General features: G+C 35.8%; 2 protein-coding genes across 2 annotated transcripts in view; both read left to right on the top strand.

Annotated features, from left to right (window-relative positions):
• The window catches only part of LOC149605076 (uncharacterized), a 51,943-nt gene that overhangs the window by 17,094 nt on the left and 10,580 nt on the right, over positions 1–24,269 (top strand). The gene's annotated exons all lie outside the window — the stretch shown is intronic.
• LOC149605079 (cytochrome P450 4V2-like) lies at positions 6,671–23,162 on the top strand. Its single transcript, XM_089860494.1, has 17 exons — positions 6,671–7,252; positions 7,340–7,418; positions 7,504–7,586; positions 7,660–7,682; positions 7,754–7,803; positions 7,860–7,938; positions 8,030–12,086; positions 12,177–12,305; positions 12,384–12,469; positions 12,736–12,935; positions 15,129–15,198; positions 17,413–17,536; positions 17,603–17,758; positions 19,588–19,761; positions 19,842–19,908; positions 20,096–20,275; positions 20,336–23,162. Exons 8-17 carry the CDS (start codon positions 12,198–12,200, stop codon positions 20,500–20,502), a joined length of 1,332 nt encoding a protein of 443 aa, XP_089716620.1. The 5' UTR covers positions 6,671–7,252; positions 7,340–7,418; positions 7,504–7,586; positions 7,660–7,682; positions 7,754–7,803; positions 7,860–7,938; positions 8,030–12,086; positions 12,177–12,197; the 3' UTR covers positions 20,503–23,162.

Genomic DNA, 24,269 nt, shown 5'->3' with positions numbered 1-24,269 from the left:
CTAATTTCTTTCTTAATAGAATTAGCATTAATAATTCACTATCTCACCAAGTGCACTCTCAAATAAATTAATTACAAGTTGGAATTTAAATTAAAGGGCAGGCAACGTAACATTATGCCTTAAAAGAACGGCCTTTTTCTAAATATGAAAGGATAAATAGTAAAAAATAAATTATCTCTTATTACAAAATATTTAACATTTAATTAGTCTTAAAAACTAAAAATACGGTCCCACCATGTCATCTGCCTTTCAGTGACTGCGCCGGGATTAGCTATTTGAGAGGCCAATCTGGGATCGCGATTCTCTAGCAGACAGAAAGTTATCCTTGAAGTCGCTCGATGGAGTTTGGCCAGAAGTGTTGTCTCTTATATATTAGTTTTATTTAAATGCAAGTTGGAAAAACCAAAATATTACCTCTCCGAGTCAAGAGGACTACTTACAAACTTATTTACGTAGATGAGGAATTATTTAAGATGAGGCTAATTACTCGTGACCTACTCATCCGAATTGAATTTGGTGAAAACTTTTCAAATATGAATCGACCCCAAGGAATCCGAAAATCGCATTTAAAACTTCGAGAATCCAATATTTTCAAAGTTGATAATTTTGACACTTCCGGTTTCCGGTATAAGTATGCAAAGGACAACTGTGGAACGGATAAAATATGAAAGAGAAATGCAAAAATTTTATAACGCACTTTATTCCAGAGCGCTAGCTTGAATAGTTTTTGAAATATAGTATAATATGTGCGATAAGCGCAACGCGCAAAGACTTCTTTAACAGTCTGTACAGACTGGTGTCTATGTGGGATGGACAATAGAGTGGATGATGGTGGTGTTTAGAAGCCATAAAGTTCAGACTGGTGTCCATGTGGGATGGACAAAAGGCCAGATGATGGTGGTGTTTAGAAGCCAGTAAATTCAGACTGGTGTCCATGTGGGATGGACAAAAGACCAGAGGATGGTGGTGTTTTGAAGCCAGTAAGGTCAGACTGGTGTCCATGTGGGATGGAAAAAGGACCAGAGGATGGTGGTGTTAGACAGACAATGGAGTAATAGCCATTACTAGTGGAATACAATTTTCCGAATTTCCGGTTCGGAAATTGAGAACACAATTGCCCCGATTTTCCAACTGCGAACGCGGTCCCCTTGGGTGTAACAAAGACACGTCGAAATTAGAGACTTTCTGTGACCGACGTCACTCGGAGAGGTAAAAAGTCTCCTTCTCTATTTGTTCTAAGTCTAAACAAGAAGTTATATCAGTATCTCAGAGAGAAGATATAAGATGCCTTTGTATTCGCGCGCCATAGTCCCAGTCCCCCTTTCAAAATACAAGGGGGGACGTAAAAGGAGGCGCCGGGCTATTTCGCTCTCGTCAGTCGGAAATTTTCCTCACTCGCGTCGTCGCGCTGACGTGAGTTTTCAAGAACCAATGATATGCTGGTTGTAATTTAGAGACGGGGATTGACTGCGGACCTTCGTTAGGACTGGAGATAAAGCTGGAAATCTGGCGAATTTATATCTTCTCTCTGAGATACTGATATAACTTCTTGTCTAAAATTTAGAATAGAGCATTTTTCTTCAATCTACTATCATTGATAAAATAATACCATTGCAAATTTTAGGCAATAAAACACTTAAAAACGGGGTTGAGTGCGTTATCTAATTTCAAGGCGTTCATTTCGACCCCCGATATTTCCCCAATCCAGAAGTATTCGATCCCGATAGATTCAACCCGGAGAACAGCAAAGGAAGACACCCATTTTGCTTCATCCTATTTGCAGGTGGTCTCCGCAATTGCATCGATTCTTCAACATATTTCTTTCCATCATTAATTTCTTCATTTAATTTCAGTTGTTTTCCTGGACAAGCATTCGCCGCGATTGAATTGAAAGCAGTTTTAGCGAACGTTCTTCGCCACTTCCGAATCACTTCGCAATTATTGAGGGACAAAATAGATCCTGGTTTTGATATTGTCACAAAAATTCATAAAATGCCTTTCTATTTCGATCCCAGAAACCAGTAGAATTGAAAATGTTTATGTATTGTATTTCACTTGTTGAACTTACAATGGCTTAACCCTTACAAAAATCTTCTTAAGAGTTCTAAAGGAATTTCTTTGGAACCCTACGGAGCCCTTGGGATCATTTTCTAAAGAAACTATTTCCAAAGACTTCCTTGGAATTTCCTCAAGAATTCTTGAGATAAATTTCCAAAGAATGTCTTGGGATTATTTTCTAAAGAAATTCTTTAGGTATTCTAGAGATAAATTTCCAAAGATTGTCTTGGGACTATTTTCTAAAGAAATTCTTTAGGAATTCTAAAGGTAAATTTCCTAAGAAGGTCTAGGGATTATTTTCTAAAGAAATTCTTTAGGAATTCTACACATGAATTTCCAAAGAATGTCTTGGGACTATTTTCTAAAGAAATTCTTTAGGAATTCTAAGGATAAATTTCCTAAGAAGGTCTAGGGACTATTTTCTAAAGAAATTCTTTAGGAATTCTAGGGATAAATTTCCAAAGTAGGTCTAGGGGTTGTTTTCCAAAGAAGTTCTTTAGAAATTCTTGGGATAAATTTCCAAAGAATGTCTAGGGAATATTTTCCAACGTAATTCTTTAGAATTCTTGAGATCAATTTCCAAAGAAGGTTTAAGGTTTATTTTCCAAAGTAAGGAATTCTTGAGATAAATTTCCAAAGACAGTCCATGGTTTATTTCCAAAAGAAATTCGTTAGGAATTATTGAGATTAATGTCCAATAAAGCTCTAGGGTTGGTTTTCCAAAGAAGATCTAGGGTTTATCTTCCAACGAAATTCGTTTGGAATTCAAGAGATTAATTTCCAAAGAAGGTTTATTTTCCAACGAAATTAGTTAAGAATTTTAGAGACGAATTTCAAAGGGCCAGATATATTGCAATTATGCTTTACATATAATTATCTCAAAATATTTTTACCCAAATTGTTTAGCTTGTTGTTAGTTTTCCTAGATAGACATTAACTTGATGGTTAAAAAAATTAAAAACATTTCACGAAGGCTTGTCCCGTAGCTAAGGCTCAGCAAGCGCTGAAATGGAATGTTATATTTACCTATTTTATTTTATTTTTTTTTTGCCTTCAATAATCCGTGAGGTGTTTATGTAAAGGATAAAATAGATTAAAAGTAAAATAAGAGTAATTAAAATCGTTATGTTTAGATTTACAGGGAATCTAAGCTGTCAGTCGGTGTTTTTGCTTAATTCTCTTATGGCATGTTTAATCTTTATTTCGAGCGTAATTAGAGTCCAAAATAAATATTTTTTAAAAAACATTGTAGAGGAAATTAGGTTAAACGCGTTTCTGATACTCGAAAAACTCTCAGTGAATATACATTATTAAATCTAACAACGACGTCTGTATCTACTGCTTGGCCGTTAAAGCCTCTAAAACCCACTTAGTACCCCATACAATTGCACGCGGTATAAAACTTTCTGCCGTTTACGGATGTTTTTAAGTCGATTAAATGTCTGACTTTTGAAGCAAATTCACACTGCATGCGAGAACTTCCCTCTCTATAAGGGGTGTAGTTCAGCATAAAAGAACTACATTTCCTGTATTGGGATATGGTCCTGCATGTAAGAACTATCCTCGTTTCAAGTGGCTAAATTAATTTACCCACTTCTCTTTATATTTCCCACGAAAATTCCAAAGATATTTCCCAAGAAAATTCCAAAGATATTTCCCAAGAACATTCCAAAGATATTTTCTAAGAAAATTCCAAAGATATTTCCCAAGAAAATTCCAAACATATTTCCCAAGAACATTCCAAAGATATTTCCCAAGAAAATTCCAAAGACGTTTCCCAAGAAAATTCCAAAGATGTTTCCCAAAAAAATTCCAAAGATATTTCCCAAGAAAATTCCAAAGATATTTCCCAAGAAAATTCCAAAGATATTTCCCAAGAAAATTCCAAAGATATTTCCAAAGCAATTTCCAAAGAAAAAGAGGCCAATATTCCCCAATTTCCTAAAGAACGCCTTAAGGATTTCCAAAGAAATTTCCCAAGGAATTTTCTTAAGAGTTCTTAAGAAGATTTTTGTAAGGGAACGTTTACTTTTCGAAATAATAAATGACTTAAGGACGCTCGTCTTGTAGATCCACACAAAACAGTTAATTGATCTTATTTAATTTTTATTATCCTGAAGGATAAAGATGTTAACTAAAATAAACGATACCGTATCTTGGTTTCCAAGGATTCTTGTATGAATAACGCCACATTTTAAATATAAGAACAACGGAGCTCTGATTTCGATGTCCGTTTTGCACAAACAGATGTCACAGACCAGCGCACCAAAACATGCCCAGGCCTTAGCGCAAAAAGTTTATGTCACACTATCCGTATCCTCGGTAAAACGATGTCCAAGAGTGGTTTTCTCCATGGTTCAATATACGGTAAAACACCATAAGTCCAGTAGGGTTAAAGGTCGGAGGATAAAGTTTGCACATAAAAGTACTAAAAGTAACACTTAAAATTAATTTGCTTTAATAAAACCTTCAAAAACACCAATATAATATAGGACGTTTAATTTAAAATTGTTTCATAAAATCGACGGAAAACTTTGACCTTTAGATGTTATTTCTATTGGAAAATTATCAGATGAAAACCACCGAAGGTTAACAACTCTATTTTTTATAAGGAAAAGTATTTGAAGTATTTCTTTGAAATTTTAAGAGCCCGGATTGTATTTTTTTCAAAACAGTAAACGCTATATTAAAAAGTTACTTCCAACCAAAAAAACCATCCTTATACTTTTCTGCTAGTAAAAATTCTTATCTAAGAGAGTGGTAGCTCTCTTAGAATACAAATTGAGTTATTAATTCAATTAACCGGTTTGACTATATGCATTACGGGTTAATAATAAATTAATTGAACCCCATCCTGAGTATAAACACCAAGAGTCGGAGTGTTCATCGCTGCACAATTAGTCTTTCCATTAAACAACAATCATGTCGCTGAGGATATTACTTTTCGTGTTTGAAGTGATTAATAAATTGATGGCATTTATATCATCTCTGCTTAAAAGTATTCCATTACCGCAAATTTGGGATTCCTACCCAAATTACGGTTTCAAGTCCGTCTTTGGCTTTGGTCACGTCATATTTATTAAGCTCTTCCCACCCGTTGAAGAAATCAGCTCCACAACTTGTAAGTATAACTTTTTTAGAAATGTAAGAAAAAAATGTTCTCTTTGAGAGAATGGCCTGTATTTAAAGATATATTACCCGTTTCAAAATGGGACTTGATTATCCAGATAATAAAATCATCAATGAAATTCACATTCTAATTAGAAGACGTAAATAATGTATCAGTTTTATTTAAGCAAAATAAAGTGTACCCCGGGGTATGGCGTTTGATATACTGTATTCCTATAAGGTAAACTTTAATAAGAAAAACAATAATGATAGTAATTAAGACGAGTGTCAAGACAGCTTTAAGAAAACATTTTTATAAATGTTTCACTTTAAATCTAAATTTATAACAAAACATTATCTTCGTTATTATAATTGTACCGGAAAATTGACGGGCAATAATCTTTTTCTTTTCTTTTTTGTAACATTAGCGCTAAAGCGAGAGATTTTCGCTAGAAATCAATCTCGCTCCCATCTTTGTTATTTTCATAGCCGAGCGTTCATCAGACACAAGAAAACAGCAAGAGGTATTTATCTCTCCGAATGACGATGACGTGTCGGAGAGGTATTACTCTGGGCGTTTTTGTGTGTTTGTCACCGCGTTCGCCGTTAGCAAATCGGAGCCAATGTGTTCGCAGGAAGCAATTTTTGGTAGGACTGTTCACGAGCCGAGCCGAGCGAGCTTTTTAAAGCTCAGCTCGGCTCGAGTTAAAAGAATGGCGGCCCGTCTCGAGTCGAGCCGAGCCGGGTCTTGGCTCGGCTCAAATTCGGATCGGCTCGAAAATGATCGAGCCGTGCCGAGCTGGCTCGGTTAACATACACATGTTTAACAAAAATTGCTACTACCAACGTAAAACTTGAGAACTATGCCATCCCATGTTTAGGAATGTAGTGGTTCAGTAAAACCCGCTCGGTAAAATATGCTCAAGGTCAGAGACGAGAGATAGCCAATTTTCCTACGCTTTATTTCATGTAAAAATACAACGGAACGCTATTGGTGGAGAGAATAAAGACTAAAAGGAAAGCACTATTTCTGTGACTAAAGGCTCTACCCACTATCACGGAGTTATTGCCGGAAGACATCGTGCTAAATTATTCGCTGAAAAACAGAAAGGTTAAAGCTCGCGAGCCGGCTCGCGATTCGTAGTGGCTCTATGACTGTCGGCTCGTCTTGGCTCGGCTCGACCATAAAAAAGCTCACTCGTTAATTAATCGAGCCGCCAAAGTGGCAGCTCGGCTCGCTCGTCACGAGCACGAGCCAGTCCTAATTTTTGGCTTCAACTCCCATCGTTAGGATTTAGAAGTACGGGGTGACCGGCTAGGGTTACAAGAAACGTCTAGTCTCCCAATGGTAGGGCTTCCACCAAAAGTTCACGCAATTGTCTTATAACTTATTGTAAATCGATCGCCTTATTCTGAGAGAGCGGTTGCTCTCTTAGATAAGACCTCATACTGCGTTTAATGTATAAGGGTGGTTTTTTGATTCGATGTAACTTATTTCCTATCATGGTTACTGCTTTGAAAAAATTCCACTGAACTAAAATTCGGACCCTTAATATGTGGTTAAAATTTCAAAGAGATCCCTCCATTAGTTTTTATTATAGAAAATAAAGTTGCTAAGGGTGGTTTTCATTTCAATAAAAAAATTCAGACATTTTGGCAAAAAAAGGGAAATTTTCCCATAGGAATAACATGGGAAATGTTTGCTGTGATAGCCAAATGGTCTCGACCATTTTTTGAAGACTATTTATTCGATAGGTCTGAAAATGGTTTTAAATGAAAGGTTGAACATTTTTCTGGTGCCTTTCGAAGTTTTATTGAAAACAATTAATATTAAGTATTACTTTTTGTACTTTTAAGCACATACTTAAACTTACGACCTTTTATTCTGTTGGACTTACGTGGTATAATCCTAGCTAAAATCATAGAGAAACGTACTGTTGGACTTACGCTGTTTTACCGCTAATATAGCGAAGTTTTTTGTTTACTAAATGCGTCGTCCGCTCTGTTTATGGACGAGCTTAAGGCGAATTTTTCCACTTTTCATCTAAAAGAAGGGGTTAATCAGTCCCAATTTTATTTTATTCTCGTAAGTTAAACTTCATTATAATTTAATACAAAAGAATTTAAAGTTAAGATCTAGCCGATAATTTTTAAATTCACTGATTTCACTAAGCCTCGGTCAAAAGTTCAAGACAGGCTGATTGTACTATTGTAGACTAGAGACCAATTGGCCGTGTTGCGTTCCTTTTAAGGTGTTTCACCTGGTGCCATTGGCCAACGATAGCCGCTAATTAGGTAATTTGTTTAAATTAAATCAATTTTTGTTGTTTAAAGTAGATCAATGCAAACTACGCACAAGGGTTCGTTCCCTGGTTTCTCGACTGGTTACGGTTACCGCTACGAAGATACGTTTTTTACTGGTAAAATAAATGATAGATTCAATCACACTATCACTAAACCCTGTCACCAAATCAACCAATATTTTTAATTCAGGTTCTTCCAATCATTTGTACTAGGTAACAATTGAATTATTAATTATTTTGCGCCCATTCTAACGTTACCTAAGAAAACAATAAACAATGGCCAGATTGCCAACGATAAACGCTACAGAGATTATGTCTGGTGCAACCGCCAACGGTAACCACTGCGTAGATCATTTTGTTTGTTTAAATAAGTGGTAAAATAATTGATAGATTAAATCACACGATCACTAAACCCTGTCAACAAACCAACCAATGTTTTTATCCCGGCTCTTGCAATCATTTTTATTAGGTAACAGTTACGTTTTTAATTACTATTTATAACCGCTATTTAGAATGAACCCTTTGGTTTAAATTAGATACATTTTTGATGTTTAAAGTAGATTAATTCAAACTACGCAGAAGGGTTCATTCCCTGGTTTCTAGACTGGTGCCAGCAGCCAACGGTTACCGCTACGAAGATACGTTTTTTGCTGGTAAAATAAATGATAGATTCAATCACACTATCACCATCACTAATTCCATTAAAGGGATGTACAGTGTGTTAATTAATTAATATAAATTTTGGATAAATATGTAACACACTATCATTATTAAATTTCTGAAGAGAGGGAAAAAAGGTTGAAATTAATTTTTTTTAAATTTAAAAAGCAAATTTGGCGCAGAAAAAACCCAGCACCTGAAGCCTGTCTTATAAAATTTTCACAAGATGATTCGTTCAAGAATGTCTAGAATTAAGTCGCAATAATAGAAGTAATAAATATTTCACCTAAGTCAGCTGATTTGGCCAGGCAGGGCATAGCCCACTCGATCCATGCTCACGGACGCAGCTCTGCATCTTGCGTCGTATTACGCGTGATCGAGTGGGCTATGGGCAGGGTAAACAAATACGGGGCTGCCAGGTTGTCTCTTATACCACAATGATGGTCATTATCCTTTACGAGAAATGCTTCCTTGTCCAGTATGGGAAATAAGGCGGTGGCACAGGGCAAATGACCAGTTTGAAAATTAAACCACGGGACCACTAAGAAAATTCAAGGGTAACCAGAGTCCAGACATTAACTGAAAAAATTTAATTGTCCAATTCCTAAGTTTAGCATACGACGTGACCAGGTCAATTATTATTATATACATAGTTTACAGGCGTGGAGGATTCCTACCACTAACACAAGGAGACCAAGCAACAAAGAGTGTAAAATCGTCTGCTATTTTACACTCTAAGTTGCCAGGTCTCCTTGTGCAAATGGTATGAATCCTCCACGCCTGTAAACTATGTATAGCGCGAGCAGCTTTCGTCCATGAGCGCGGATCGAGTGGGCTATGCTTGCAGGCAGAAACTTTGTCTCAGTTAGACCAAAGAGGGTAGAAAGAGGGGGAGTAGAAGCTAGCGGCTTTGGCAAGGCATTTTGGGTGTTCTCGCTTTTCGTTTTTATTTATTTGTTATATTTTCCTCCTAATATCCGGTTCACCGTATTTCAACCAATAAGAGGGCAGAGAAAGATGCGCGCGCACACCGGAAGCTTAGAGGTAAACTTTCAAAGCGAGAACACCGGGCTGGGAAATAAGGATATTTTTTAAACTAGTCCATTGGACCAGTGACCCCCTAGTGTCTGAAATCATTTACTGGTCTCCGGACTGGTCTCAGCCTTTGCTCTCCAATAAATTTGCAATTAATAAACTGGTCCCGAGGACCAGTAACCCCCACTTTTTGAATTAAAAAACTAGTCCAAGCAATTAATAAACTGGTTTTGGACCAGAGGAAGTGTGCTATTTCCCAGCCTGGAGAACACTCCAGCCAAGCCTTCTACTCCCCCTCTTTCTACCCTCTTTGGTTAGACTGCTACAACGAAAACCGAAAACTAGTAACATAAGTCCAAGCCAGTCATCTGAAAGACTCAAAACGATGACTCTGATTCTTCTGAATTTGAAATATCAGTAGAAATCATTCTAGATAATCCTCAGAGTTATTTTAAATATTTTAATACTCAAAGTCAGGGGATAAAGAAAGGCCAAAATAATTTTAGTATGAAAATTTGATGTTTTCAGTGATAAATTAATCTCATTGGTGATAACTGATTAACTGGTACCTGAAACCATTAGTAACTAACTAGCAATATTAGGTCCCTTATGCTTAAGCTCCCCTATATTTATGTTTGTGCTTAGTGCAGATTTTGAAAATGCAACAGTTTCTTAACAATCTTAATTAAAATGAAGACTGAAGGAACAGATATTAATAAAAAATGTCTTCGTGGACAAAGACTAGAAAAAGTAAATGATAAGAGAACAAAATGGAATGACCGAAGTAACAGATATTAAATTTTTCAGTTTAAAGACATGATTATAAAGCATCAATTATTTGAAAAAAAATACTTATCTTCGTTTTTTTCACCAAAATTACATTTCTTCAAAAATTTTGTATCATGAAATTTTCCATTCTTTTCAAAATGGTTCGTGTCAAAGCTTTACTATATAACAGATACATGCGACATCGTTTATATTTACAGCTAGATTTCCAGTGTGGTCCATGATAGAAACAGTTCCTCGTTAGTGATATTTAAAAGGATTGCAGCTTTTAATTTGAACTACGATACGTTTTAATACTGGAAACTAAACCCAATAGTGAAATAAATACACAGCCCACCATTTTGTCGGTGTCCATTTACGTGTTTCGTGTTATACGTTTGCTCTACAATGTGTTCCTCATAAATAGCAAGTCGAAGTCGTACCAAACTAATTCAATCACAACTTTTAAAACAGTTCTCATGCACTCAAGTTTGTTGTTAATAATATCTTTTATCCAAATTTTGATGATTGATTTATAAAACATTTTAAATCGTCGACCCAAAAAATGGGACCCAATCGAATCGTGGTCGTATAAATGCAGGCGCAAAACCAAAGCACCCTAATGCGACGTTTAAAATGTCAATCATGATGAAAGATAAAATTTCTTCCTTCGGTTGCATTTAGTCGTTTTAATTTCGAAAAGAGGAACCTTTAAAAATAAACCATATCCATACTCGGATATTTATTCTAATCCTTTTCATTCGAAAACTGTTAATACCAAAAAGGATATATCGAATGAATCTTTCTTTCGAAAACAATGCTGCCAATGTAATTTTGGTGAAAAAAAACGAAGATAAGTATTTTTTTTCAAATAATTGATGCTTTATAATCATGTCTTTAAACTGAAAAAATTAATATCTGTTACTTCGGTCATTCCATTTTGTTCTCTTATCATTTACTTTTTCTAGTCTTTGTCCACGAAGACATTTTTTATTAATATATATATATACCTAAACTTTCCAAAAATTGTTAAAGAGGCGTACGTTTGAATTCAAACGTCAATAATAGCTATGCTTAAAATGATTTAAGGAATAAAGTCGCTTAAAACGATTTAATCAGAATTGAAATAAATCAATGACGATTAAAATAATTAATATCAATTATATTTATTCAATTATTTAAGAAAAACCTTTTAATTTCGTTTCGACTTGGAGAGGTTTTTTGGTTTACCAACTTGTTTATATTCTGTACGGTCTACACTAGAATACTTCTATTCGTTGATAATTATTACATAGCGTTGAAATTTCGGTCTTCAACGAAAAAACTCCCTCAAGAAATAATTAGCGAGAACTCGGGCATTGTTTCTCTAGCGCTAGAAATGAAACTCGTTACACGCTTAGAGGGACGCTAGAACTGAAAATAAAAGGTTTCAAAATACATACATTACATTTTATCTACGCAATATCACTACTTAAGGTTAAAGCAGACTGTTCTGATTCGGAGAAATAATTGTTTCTGCTAGCAAAGGCACTCTAATACGGTAATACCTGTTACACACTTTGAGGTTTTTCTTACGCGCTTTTTCTATTTGTATAAGGTAGAATGTAGGGAGATCCCGGGCAGCTTTGAAACGTTTGTCTGTTCGTGTGTGATTCGAAAACACGAAGAAGAAGAAGAAGGGTAATAGGGTTGAAGGTCCTTAATAGATCCGCTTAATGGTCGTATTTAAGAAAACATTCGCTAACGCAAACGAAAGTATAGGTATAAATTTAGCGACCACACCACAGAGTCCGGAGTGACTAGCACAACTTATTCTCGCACTAACCGTAACTAATTTCGCACTGATAGGAATTAAGTTATTTCGTCGTAAGTTGAGAATACGACTAAAAATATACCAGCTGGAATTGGGAAATGTTCTCGGAAAGAAAGGAGTATTTGGGTACGTGTGTTATATAAAATACAAGTATCTGTATATGATTGTGCCGCACAAATTTGTGGTGGATACCATGGCTACTTCAAACCCTACTGGGGACTGGTATAGTGACTACTTTAAACTCTTGATCGTACAAAAAGGCGCAAACCTGCTATGGATTTTCAGCATGATGGTTTCGTTGTGCACCGTTACACGCTGAATTTACGAAAGAATTTTCTTGACTTGTAAGAGTAGGAGTTTATTCTGGATTGCTTACAATATTTAGGACTTGTTTTACTGGCCGACGTAATAAGTCTGTGCTTATCGGATTTAAGATATTTCAACTTATATATTTGATGGAAACCATTATGGGATTGTCTTCGATATTTCGTCAAGAAGGACTTTTTCATTTCAATTTATTTCATAAAAAACAAGTAATATTGGTTGATCCTGATTTGATTAAGGTAAGGCCTGTCTTGAGTGTGACGACTATTTTGGAACTGACCCAGCTAACTGGCGCCTAATTAACCACTTATTTCAAGGTTGTGCTAACCAGTAGCAAAGAAATCAACAAAGCTGACCTTTACAAGCTATTCCACATGTTTTTAGGAAATGGCTTAGTAACGAGGTAAGAGTAAAAAAATGTTATATACTTCTTATGGACAGGCAAATTTCGATAATGCCATTTAATAGACCATTTCGTAAATTACATACAGAAACCAACAAATGGGGCGAGGGCTCCATCGGGGTATTCTTCTCCCACACGCATTTGGTGAAATCGGGCTCCGTCTTGCGTTGCTTTTTGGAACGAGGGAGAAAACCTAAAGGCGGTCTCGCCCCTGTGTGTTGGTATTCTATTGCAATTTTTGAAATGGTCTATTGCCGAATTTTCAGCAATGGAGACCTTTGGAAGAAACAGAGGAAATTGCTGAATCCGATGTTTCATCTCCAGAGCATCAAGGAGTTCGTTCCCATGATTAACAAACACGTCAAAATGATGATCAGTCAATTTCAAGAAGACATTTTCAAATCAGATTCTAAGATTTTTGATATATCGGAGTCAATCGAGAAGTGCGCGTTCTACATAATAGCGGGTAAATTGAGAACCCTTTTATACTTGACATAGAAGCGATATCGAAAAGGCGTATGTCATCAAAACAGGCAATCATAAAATTACAACCAAGACATACTTAAAAAAATAATTAACTTTTCATTAGCCATGCAGAGTAGATAATGATAACTATTTGTTAGCTCTTCGTTTAAATTGTTTAACTCTAGCCTAGACATAATTTAATTTGAGGATTGTTTAGATTAACTAAAGGAACTTGAAAAGTGTCTGAATACTGACGCTTAGGTTTCCTACTCGCTTTAAAATGTCTCTCACCCGTGGACAATAAGGATTTCGCGCTTTTAATCCCACTCCTATTTCAACATTCAAAGAAATCCTGGGGGATTATATATATATATATATACTGACATTATTTTGAGAATGGTATGTTGCCTGAAATGAAGAAGAATTTTAAAAGCAGAAGATGGTAATATAGTAGCTATAGCCACGGGATAATACAATTATAACATAAGTAAATTTATTGAAGTAATTATTACGAGAATGCATTTTTAGGGTAAAGCATCGAGGTTCCATTAACTCATTTTATGTTACGTATGGGTAATGATTTTAGCTATGTGAAAGATAAAATCGAGGTTCTAACCACTCTGTTTTTCTGTACGTCTATGAAGGGCTAAGTATGTGTTACTGATAATCGTTTTACCATTGTTAAAGGCTTTGCATCGCTCCCGTTTTCTGTTGGCGTCTCACTATTACCAGGAGCAGATGACAAAGGAGTCTCGGACGCTAGCTTCCACAATATAGAGGGCAATGGCACCCGCGTACGTCACAGCTGTAGCGGTATCGTTTGCCATAGACGCGCTATCAGACATTATAGCAGACGATGCTTTTGGTGGATTATATCTGGCACCAAAGTCTGCTGGGAATTTGTTTTGTAATAACGGACTAATGGTGGCTACTGAAGTTCGTCTTATCCGATCGCGACATAAATATACACAATATAATTATACTTTATTCAAACAGCTGTAACCGTTGGTATTAAGATAAAAGATAAGACTAGGCCTACATTTTGTGACTTTAAACCTACTAAATAGTAAATTAAGTCCAAACTAGCAGAAAAACCAGGTAAGCCAAGGCTTAATTAACAATTTGTGCCCACTGGAATGATTGGTCTCGGGTTTTCAAATTATAAAGCAAGGTTTTAAAAGATGCCGAAACACAATCTTATATATGTGTTTTAGGGCCAAAATATTCCGTATGTTTTTGAATTAATTGACTGCTACAAGAGGTTGGAAACGAAATCACTGTCTCTTACTTTTTGGGTTTTAAAAGATCGTGAGTGATTTCTTTTCCCAACCTCTTGTAGCTATCATTTAATTCAAGACGAAATTAAGAAAAAATTGGCACTGAAACACATTTTAGTTTTTTAATAGTGTACATACGTTACTCGCTGGGCTTTTCATTATCAATTTTAGTCTAAAAAAAAGATTAAAAAGCCGTTGAAATCCATTTTTAACTCTAATACTCGTTAAGCCTAGGCTAATTATAAGCAGACGATACGTATTTTTAAAGAGAGGCTCCAGACGCGATTTCCCAGATCTCCTTTCGAGACTTTGCAGCCACGCTATTGGTTGGAAAATAAAGCTCAAATTTCCTACGAGAGGGGGCACTGGCGTAATGATTTTGGTTAATAACCGTGACGTTCGCGGATCCCATTGCCCTCTACATTATGGAAGCTAGACTCCGAGACTCCTTTGTCATCTGCTCCTGCTATTACAATTATAACAGAAGTAAATTTATTTAAGTAAACAATTAAATATTGCACAGTGAGGGGCTATATTCACTAAAAATATTTTGTATGTCTTTTAAGAGTACGGCATATGTTAAGGCCAAGGGTAGTCATTTTAGCGCTGTTAAAGACTTACGTATACGTATTTCGTTTGCGTGGCACTAATATAATTATTACAGAAGTAGATAAATCGAACTTGGGATTACGGGTAATAATTATAGCATTGTTAAGGGTCAAGGGACTATTCACACAAATTTTCTGTACGCCTGTTAAGTGAGGTACGATGTGATTACTATTATGAGCCAAGTCCTTGGGCATCTTTTTCGTTTGAAATTTTGAGCGCTAATCGTCATTTACGTTCCGCACTGTTTTGTAAGCGAATATTGAGCTTTCCTTAAAAATAAAGTCAACCTTATTTATTTCTTCTTATAGACGCTGTTTCCGACGAAGATTACCAAAGTGACAAATATTTTGGAGATATCTTTTTCAAAGCCTTTAAAAGGTACCACCAAGAAAAGTTTGATTCAACCATAAACATCAGTTCATCTAGAAGAATTAACTCACACGCCTCAGCTTTCCCTATTTTTACTCCGTGTAGTTATGTAATTACCAACGGACTAAAGCGCTGATATCTAGTTATTAAGTTAGCATAATGCACGCGAAAAGGCAGTGCACGCGATTCCATGTATATTGTTATCGTAAAGAGGACTGGTAAAAGCAAGAACGAATTCAGGATACCATAAGAACGTGGAATGGTAACATTGTCCCCTGGTACCATGAAGTCATACTTCTTTCGATAACCGTTACCGCCTTCGTTCTAGGTAACGCCTTAAAATCCGTTTTTAGCGCCATCGGTGGGTTATAAATCAGTTACAGTGGCTAGTATCACATTCAGATTCTCTGGCCTTAAGCCTTGGCGTTACACGGCGAAGTTTGGGAAATCCGTTGTACTGACTTTGTCCCAGCTAAATCAGGCTCTCTAATAGAAAAATCTAGATTCTTTATAACCACTCTTTTTAAATATATCAGTTCATCATTAACGATTTTAACAATTTTTTTTCTTGACACCGACACCAACACTCCTAGACCTAGGAGACTCCATTTTCCATATTCCCAAAAATAGGCCCCTCCCTCATATTATGAAAAGTATGACTTCATGGCGCCAGCATTGCCTTGTTTCAACGTTCTTATGGTATCCTGAATTCGTTCTCGGTAAAAGCAACTGCAAGGACTGTATAAAGCTGGGATTTTAAAAGTAATTGGGAGACGTACGTCATCCTACAAGATTTTGTAGAAGTGTAGAATAATTTTTAAACTCATACTGGAAATGAATAACTGCGCACTGTTTGATAGTCCCGTGTGAGAATATTTTTCCCTGACCCACCAGTTTTACGATATAGAAACAGTTTTTGTATACATATAAAATTATAAATGTACAAAATGCGGGCTCTCACTGGGGGCCAGTAAGATGTGCTGAGGCTGCTTTCGAAATAACATAGATATCGTTAAGTTGATGGACTTAGTTATTTGGCAAACGAAATTGTGAAATTTGTTAGTGCAATGGTTTTTTATGATTGTTTTGATTTTCTACGATTTATGGAAAGAGAATTTTTTTACTATAAACCAAAGGCGCATAGATAACCAGAAATTGAAGAACACTAACTCTTTCCTTCCATTTCCAAAAGTATTCGTCTAAAATTAGAAGCAAGGGGGGACTAAAAAGGGTGGCTGGTGATCCTCGTTTTCAACTACCAATCGAATCAGAGATAGATTAGCTCATCGTTAATGTCACGTGACAAGCAGAAAGTAGTTCGTGATGGTAGCGGCTCCTGGGGATAGTTTGGAATACTATTGAAAAATCGTCTGCTCAACTAGGCGTAACGGCTGTTTTTCTTTAGCACTCTTTCGGTTAAATCTTTGTGGAATTTCCCAGTTTCTTTAAGCTGAATTTTTATATTCTTTCCAAGACTTTGTTATTGTTTTTATTGAAATGCCTCGTAAGAACAGAGTAGCACAGTTAGCGCTTTCTGCGCAGAAGCCGAAAAACGGAAGTACACAAACCCCAATATTATTTCTACGCTGAAGTTGGCCACAATGTTGGTTTACAAACAACAATGGATTTGGAATTTTCCAAAGCAACACCAAATTTTTATGATGTGTCAGTTCATTTTGATTCTTTTGCAATGAAATCTAATATTAGCGTGGGAACTGAAATTCGGGTGTATAGCGATATCAGATTACAAAATGAATAACTCGGTTCTAATGTAAATAGTGTTGAAACTCACGCAGAAAAGTATACATTTCACCTTTATGTTTTCCGTCTTTATCAATTACGAAAAAGTCATCCTTATCGTAGATTTCTAAAATTATAGCTACATTCAAATCTGACATTCATTCTGACAGACTGTCCCGATTCCCGACTACCTAAATGACCAGATTGCATTAGGTTTGGCATTAAACTATAGCAGACGACATGAAAATAAGGAAATAAGTGAACTATATTTTCCAGCCATGAACCTTGTGTAAAAATACGCGAAAGTAACTTTCCGCCGCGAAATAAGACCAACTCTTCCCGTTGCTCTGTAAGGGGCCGGAAATCTTGAATCGACTATGGGTGAACTCATTTTTCACGTTGTGGGTTAGGCTTTTCGTTCTTCACTTTCTGGTTATCAATGCGCCTTTGCTATAACTTAACTAAAAATGCCATTAATATTAGATGCGAAGAAAGCTTCAGTTACCGGTTAATTCGACCATGGTTGAGATCCGAAAAGCTATTCAAAATGACAGCTAAGGGAAAAGAAACTGTAAATGCAGTTAAAATTATAGACGAGATGTTAAAAGTACGTAGACCCTTTTTGAAATTCGGATATGACACATTCCGAACAAAACAACGAATTAATTCACAGGCGATGTTGACGAGAAAGAAGGCGAATATGAAAGAGCCCGACGATAACGTTCGAAGCCTAAACTTCTTGGATATCATTCTACGAATGCTGGATAAAAACCCCAAGTTGATGAGTGATAAACAGCTTCGAGACGAAGCCTTTACTATCATTTCAGCGGTAATACACAACAAAGTGCGCTTTAAAAGTAAAAGGGTTAAACAAAATGCTTTGGTCCCATTGAACCGAATTCCCATTCGACCGAACGTAGCCAAAAGGTGCGATTTTATTATAGTCCCATTGGACCGAAATTCTATTGAACTGGAAGAAGACATACTGTGTGGCTTTGCATTAAATATATTTTTAATTAATAGGAAAATCTTTTCGAATAGGTGGCAGCTAATTAATAGGAGAATATTTTAGAAAAGGTGGTAGCTAATTAAAAGGAGAATATTTTGGAAAATGTGGCAGCTAATTAATAGGATAATGTTTTGGAAAAGGTTGCAGCTAATTAATAGGAGAATATTTTGGAAAAGGTGGCAGCTAATTAATAGGAGAATGTTTTGAAAAAGGTGGTAGCTAATTAAAAAGAGAATATTTTGGAAAAGGTGGTAGCTAATTAAAAGAATATTTTGGAAAATGTGGCAGCTAATTAGCAGGAGAATGTTTTGGAAAAGGTTGCAGCTAATTAATAGGAGAATATTTTGGAAAAGGTGGCAGCTAATTAATAGGAGAATGTTTTGGAAAAGGTGGAAGCTAATTAAAAGGAGAATATTTTGGAAAAGGCGGTAGCTAATTAAAAGGAGAATATTTTGGAAAATGTGGCAGCTAATTAGTAGGAGAATGTTTTGAAAAAGGTGGTAGCTAATTAAAAAGAGAATATTTTGGAAAACTTGGAAGCTAATTAAAAGGAGAATATTTTGGAAAATGTGGCAGCTAATTAGCAGGAGAATGTTTTGAAAAAGGTGGTAGCTAATTAAAAAGAGAATATTTTGGAAAAGGTGGTAGCTAATTAAAAGGAGAATATTTTGGAAAATGTGGCAGCTTATTAGCAGGAGAATGTTTTGGAAAAGGTTGCAGCAAAATTAATAGTAGAAGATTTTGGAAAAGGTGGCAGCTAATTAATAGGAAAATCTTTTGGAAAAGGTGGCAGCTAATTAATACGAGAATGTTTTGGAAAAGGTGGTAGTTATTTAAAGGGAGAATATTTTGGAAAAGGTGGTAGCTAACTAAAAGGAGCATATTTTGGAAAAGGTGTCAACGAATTATTGGAACCAAACCAAACCTGACCTAACCTAACCTAACCTAACCTAACCTGACCTAACCTAACCTAACCTGACCTGACCTAACCTAACCTAACCTGACCTGACCTAACCTAACCCAACCTAACCTAACCTAACCCAACCTAACTTAACCTAACTTAACCTAACCTAAACTAACATAGCCTAACCAAACCTAACCTGACCTAACCTGACCTGACCTGACCTAACCTGACCTGACCTGACCTGACCTGACCTGACCTGACCTAACCCAACCTAACCTAACCTAACCTAACCCACCCGAAACCAAAATATTAAAATTTTAATTTAAAACTTAAAGACATTGATGAAACTACCATTAAGACTGTACTTCATTTTAAGCACAATTTCTTTATTAATTCTATATATCTTTCGCCTTGAAAGGAAAGAAAGTGAGCGATTTAATTAGTATCACGAAACATTCACTTTTAATATTATTAACATACCTTTCGGAGATTCGAACCAACAATCTATCGCTTCGCAGTCCAACATCGTATCCACTACACCAGCGAATCGATGAGGTCTTCAGTGTTTCAAGTTATATTCATGTATTTTTTAGGGGCATATTCGGACGATTGGGATTTCGGTCCAACGGGAATATAGCCATTGGGCTGGAAATCTAAAATCATTGCGGGATATTCGGTCGAATGGGATTTCGGTCCATTGGGAATTCTGTTGAAAGGAACGATACCAACAAAATTACTTTCGCAGGGTTTCGACACCAGCACTACCGCTACAACATTTACCCTATACATGCTCGGTCTTTACCCCGAGATTCAAGAAAAGGTCTACCAAGAGTTGACTTCCGTCTGCGGAACGGACATCGAAAGAGATATTGAATACGCCGATTTAAAACACTTGACCTACCTCGAAAATGTCATGAAGGTTAATTTTTGTTCAATAGCTATCGCAACTGTATTACAAGTTTTCCAATATTAAGTGAAAACCAACTTAACCCTTTGCAGGAATCCCTAAGGCTGTGTCCTCCGCTTCCTTTGATTGGTCGCGAGCTCACTGATGACTTACAAATAGGTTCGTTCTAAGTTTACTAATTTCTTTCTTACTATAAATAACATTAATAATTCACTATTTCACCAAGTACCCTTACAAATAAAAAATTTAAAGTCTCTTCTATGTTTGTTCAACGTCTAAAATTTAGAACAGAGCATTTTTCTTTAATCTACTATCATTGGTAAAATAATACCATTGCCAATTTTAGGCAAGAAAACGCTTAAAAAGGGGGTTGAGTGCGTTATCTCGATTCAAGGCGTTCATCGCGACCCCCGATATTTCCCCAATCCAGAAGTATTCGACCCCGATAGATTCAACCCGGAGAACAGCAAAGGAAGACACCCATTTTGCTATATCCCATTTGCAGGCGGTCCCCGCAATTGCATCGGTTCGTCAACATCTTTCTTTCCATCATTAATAACTTCATTTAATTTCAATTGATTTTCAGGACAAGCATTCGCCACGATTGAATTGAAAGTATTTTTAGCGAATGTTCTTCACCACTTCCGAATCACTTCGCAATTACTCAGAGACAAAATAGTTCCTGGTTTTGATATTGTCACAAAAATTCATAAAATGCCGCTCCATTTCGAGCCCAGAAACAAAAAGGATTAAAATGTATATTGTATTCTAGGAGAGCGGTAGCTCTCTTAGATAAGACTTCATACTGCCTCTAATGTATAAGGAAGGTTATTTGATTGGCTCTAACGTTTTTTGTGTTCTGTTAACTGTTTTGAAAAAATTCCACAGAACTACAATCCAGGCCCTGAATATGTGGTTAAAATTTCAAAGAGATTCATCTAATAGTTTATTTTATAAATAATAAAGTTGCTAAGGGTGGTTTTCATTTACATAAAATTAATCAGCCTTTTTGGCAAAAAACTGAAAAATTCCCATAGAAATAACATGGGATTTTTTAAAAAAAATGGCCAAATTGTGGAAAGTATACTACATAAACTATACATTTCTTAGGATTGAAAACGCTTTTAAATGAACGTTTGATCTTTATATTAGGTCCTTTTCTACTTTTTATTCACAAAAATTAAGCTTAAGTATGTTTTGTTTAAATTATTCAAAAGTACCTCGATTTGCAATTTTTTCAATGATACACTGTTTTATTAGAAATTGACAGCACATTCGAAACTCGCCTTTATTAGCGTTTAGTGGTTGAATATAACATTTGGTGTGATTCTATTTCAAGTTTAATGGATGAAATGCTCTATTGAAGTTAAAATATCTTGAATAGTTTGCGAGTCCATAAGCTCGTTTCAAATCTACTTTATTTAAGAAAAAGCTTTGCCCAAGTCTATGACATCTCTGAATTCTGTTAGTGCAAAAGTCTATGACTAATTAATAAAAACTGTCATTGTAGACAAAGACGCGAAAAAGTAAAAGATAAGTGTAGAACATGAATTGTCTGAAGTAACAGATATTCAAATTTTGAAGACATGATTATAAAACATCAATTATTTGAAAAAATTCTTATCTTAGTTCTTTTCACTAAAATTACTTAGGTAAAAATATTTTATCATGATTCATGAGTATTATTTTAAAAATCGTAAGCGTTTTCATTTTATTATCTCTCATTTCACTTGAACTAACAAAGGCTAAACAGCTACTTTGTCGAAGCTAAAGCACGTTCTTTTTGTAGATCCACACAAAACAGTAAATTGATCTTATATAATTTTTATTATCCTGAACGATAAAGATGTTAATTAAAATAAACGATATCGTTTCCTGAATTCTCAGAATTCTTTCACACATTTTAATAATAAGAGCAACGGAGCTCAGATTGTCTCTATCCGTTAGTTCTACCAAGGGTTCTACCCTTTCCCAAAAGAGTTTATAAATAGGCCTATTCACATTCTATTTAGAAGCCAAAACAAACCTCTCCGTGTCGAGAACCAATTAAGAGGTTTTAAATAATTAAATAAATCGGGGATAGATGTAATTTTAGAAGCAGGAAGAGAGAACAGAGTAATCTTGATGCCCGTCAAAGTCCCGGACCCCATTCCCCGGGAAGGGGGGATGAAAGAAGAGGGGTCATAGCGATAGAGGTAAAAAGGAATTACGTACTTTTCGCCATCACCCGTCAGCAATGTCATCCAAACGTAGTCTAAGTGATCCAATAAGATAATTTTAAATTTTCGTTAAGTGTTAGAGGGAGAGGCTCTAAACTGGGAGTCGGACTGAAGTAAATGCTAACCGTTCTCTATTCCTGCTTCTTAAATTACATCTATCCCTGAATAAATATAATTGATGTTAATTATTTTAATCGTCAGTAATTTATCAAAATTCTAGTTAAATTGTTTTAAGAGACGTTGTTTCTAAAATCATTTCAAACATAGTTATTGTTTACTTTTGAATTCTAGCGTATGCCTCTTTATAAATTATTGGAAATTTAGGGCAATTGCGAGAACCTTTGGTGGAAGCCATGCCATTGGGTGGCTAGACTTTTCGTGTAACCCTAGCCGATCGCCGCATACTACCCTAGCGATGATAATGGAGTAGAAGCAAATATTGTTTGCTGCGAAAGCGGTCCGGATATTGCTCCGATCTGCCAAACTGCGAAAGCGGTGACGCCAATGGACAGTCCAGTGTAATACCTCTCCTTGACGTCATCGTCATCCGGAGTAATAATATCTTGATCTATTTGTTATAAACAAAATAAAGTGTACCGGGTAAGGTGTTAGTTATGTCTAACTAACTTTAATATGATTTTCAATAATGATACTATTTAAGATTGTTAAAGCGGTTAAATTTGAATAAATAACCGATATAAAACTTTAACGAACATGTTTTTCCTCTATTTACCATCGAAATTTTATGTCTAATTATAGATTTCAGAACTCTCTTTAACTTTGTTTTTATGAAATCAAGTGCGCAACCCAAAATAGCATAGCTCCAATAATGTAATGATTAAAGTGATACTCTCAATGTTTTCCGACAAGTACAAGATGAGGGCAGTTTTAGGTAAAAAAATGTGCGTAAAATTATGTGTGCCAAAAAATAAATCGAATTAAAACGTTTAAAATTAAGAAAAGTACTTTAGATATTTTGAAGTTCAAACTAGCCGCGAAATACCGCCCAACTTGTTTTTCGCGTAGTGACGTTACTTATGGGACTGATTCATTGGTTGTTTGGAAATAGGAGAACGTAGGAAGCTCTAGACCACTGTATAGTAGCTTTTCACCTTCACTGTGGAAGCGGCGCATATTTGAGAATGCCGCATATTTGAGAAGACCTTTGTAAACATAATTGTGATTTTTCATATTGACGCGAAATCTTATTTTGTATGTTTAAAATTGGTTTTTAAGTATTTTTATTTTAAAGTGTAATTTGTATCTTTCCGAAATCTTTTCCAACCTCGAGTCAATATGAGTCAGTGGAAAGTTTATAAGGGCCTAGGAGTCCAAGTTTATAAAGAAAAACATCTACTTTAGCGTCGTGGTAGGTAGAATTTCCCCGGACAAACGCTTCAGCTAGATATTGGTAGGCTTTACAGCGCTGGGCGTAAGAGAGGTTTGAAATAGATTTCGGAGAGTTACCCTCCTTTTTAGCCACATCGTATATATACGATGAGGCTATTAGTTTGTCCCGCGAGCCTGTGGGTGTGGGTGTGGTGGTTTTGGTGGTGGTCGTGGTAGTAGTTTTTCGCGATTTGGAATGTGGTCAGAGTTACCCAAAGAAATAGTTAGTCAGAGCTAACCGAAGAAATGGTTATTTTATTGCTTTGGCAGTATAAAACGTTTCGTTCGACATTGAAGGGAGAGTGAATGTGAGAGAATTGTGGTGAGGTGATATTTTCGTTCGTGTATTTTAAAAGGATGGGGATTATAATAGTAAGTGCAAGCATGCATTTAATTGTACAGGTAAGGTTAAGCTTTGTGAAATGTGGTTTACGTTTGCTCGATATATTTAAAGCTAGAGAGAGAGAGAGGAATTTAGTATTGGCTTAATTTAAATGGAAGGTTTAATACTCCCTTTAGAATTCCTGTCACCCGTCAACAATAAGGGTTTCACGCTTTTCATCTCACATCCCGATTTCAAAATTCAAAGAAATCGAGGGGGATTTTTAAAAAGCAAAAGGAACTATATACCGATGTTATATTTGGAAAGGTGGTGTTTATTACTAGAAGTTACGTCTATTTCTCCATAAATCGAGAAGAGTTTTAAAAGAAGGTACTAGCTTGGGGCACCAGATATTACAATTATAACGTAAGTAAATTTATTGAAGTAAGGATTAGAGGGTTATAATTTTTCTTAGGGCATCGAGGTGCTATTTACTGTGATACCACTGTTAAAGGTTGCGCATCCTAGGGTGCTCAATCACGTTTTCCGTTCCTGTCACACTATAATTATTGCTGAAGTAAAAAAATTTC

This window comes from Phalangium opilio, unplaced genomic scaffold (assembly GCF_054372755.1).
Source record: "Phalangium opilio isolate 3A_F unplaced genomic scaffold, DU_Popi_V2 ptg000352l_1, whole genome shotgun sequence".
NCBI classification, from domain to species: domain Eukaryota; kingdom Metazoa; phylum Arthropoda; class Arachnida; order Opiliones; family Phalangiidae; genus Phalangium; species Phalangium opilio.
This window is presented reverse-complemented; position numbering and strand designations above follow the sequence as displayed.

Bases quoted from the DNA above. Each gene is read 5' to 3' on its own strand.
- LOC149605079 (XM_089860494.1), top strand. From the start codon at position 12,198: ATGGAAACCATTATGGGATTGTCTTCGATATTTCGTCAAGAAGGACTT. The intron at 17,537-17,602 runs GTACGTAGACCC...ATTAATTCACAG, and splicing joins TTATAGACGAGATGTTAAAA to GCGATGTTGACGAGAAAGAA. The intron at 20,276-20,335 runs GTTCGTCAACAT...ATTGATTTTCAG, and splicing joins CGGTCCCCGCAATTGCATCG to GACAAGCATTCGCCACGATT.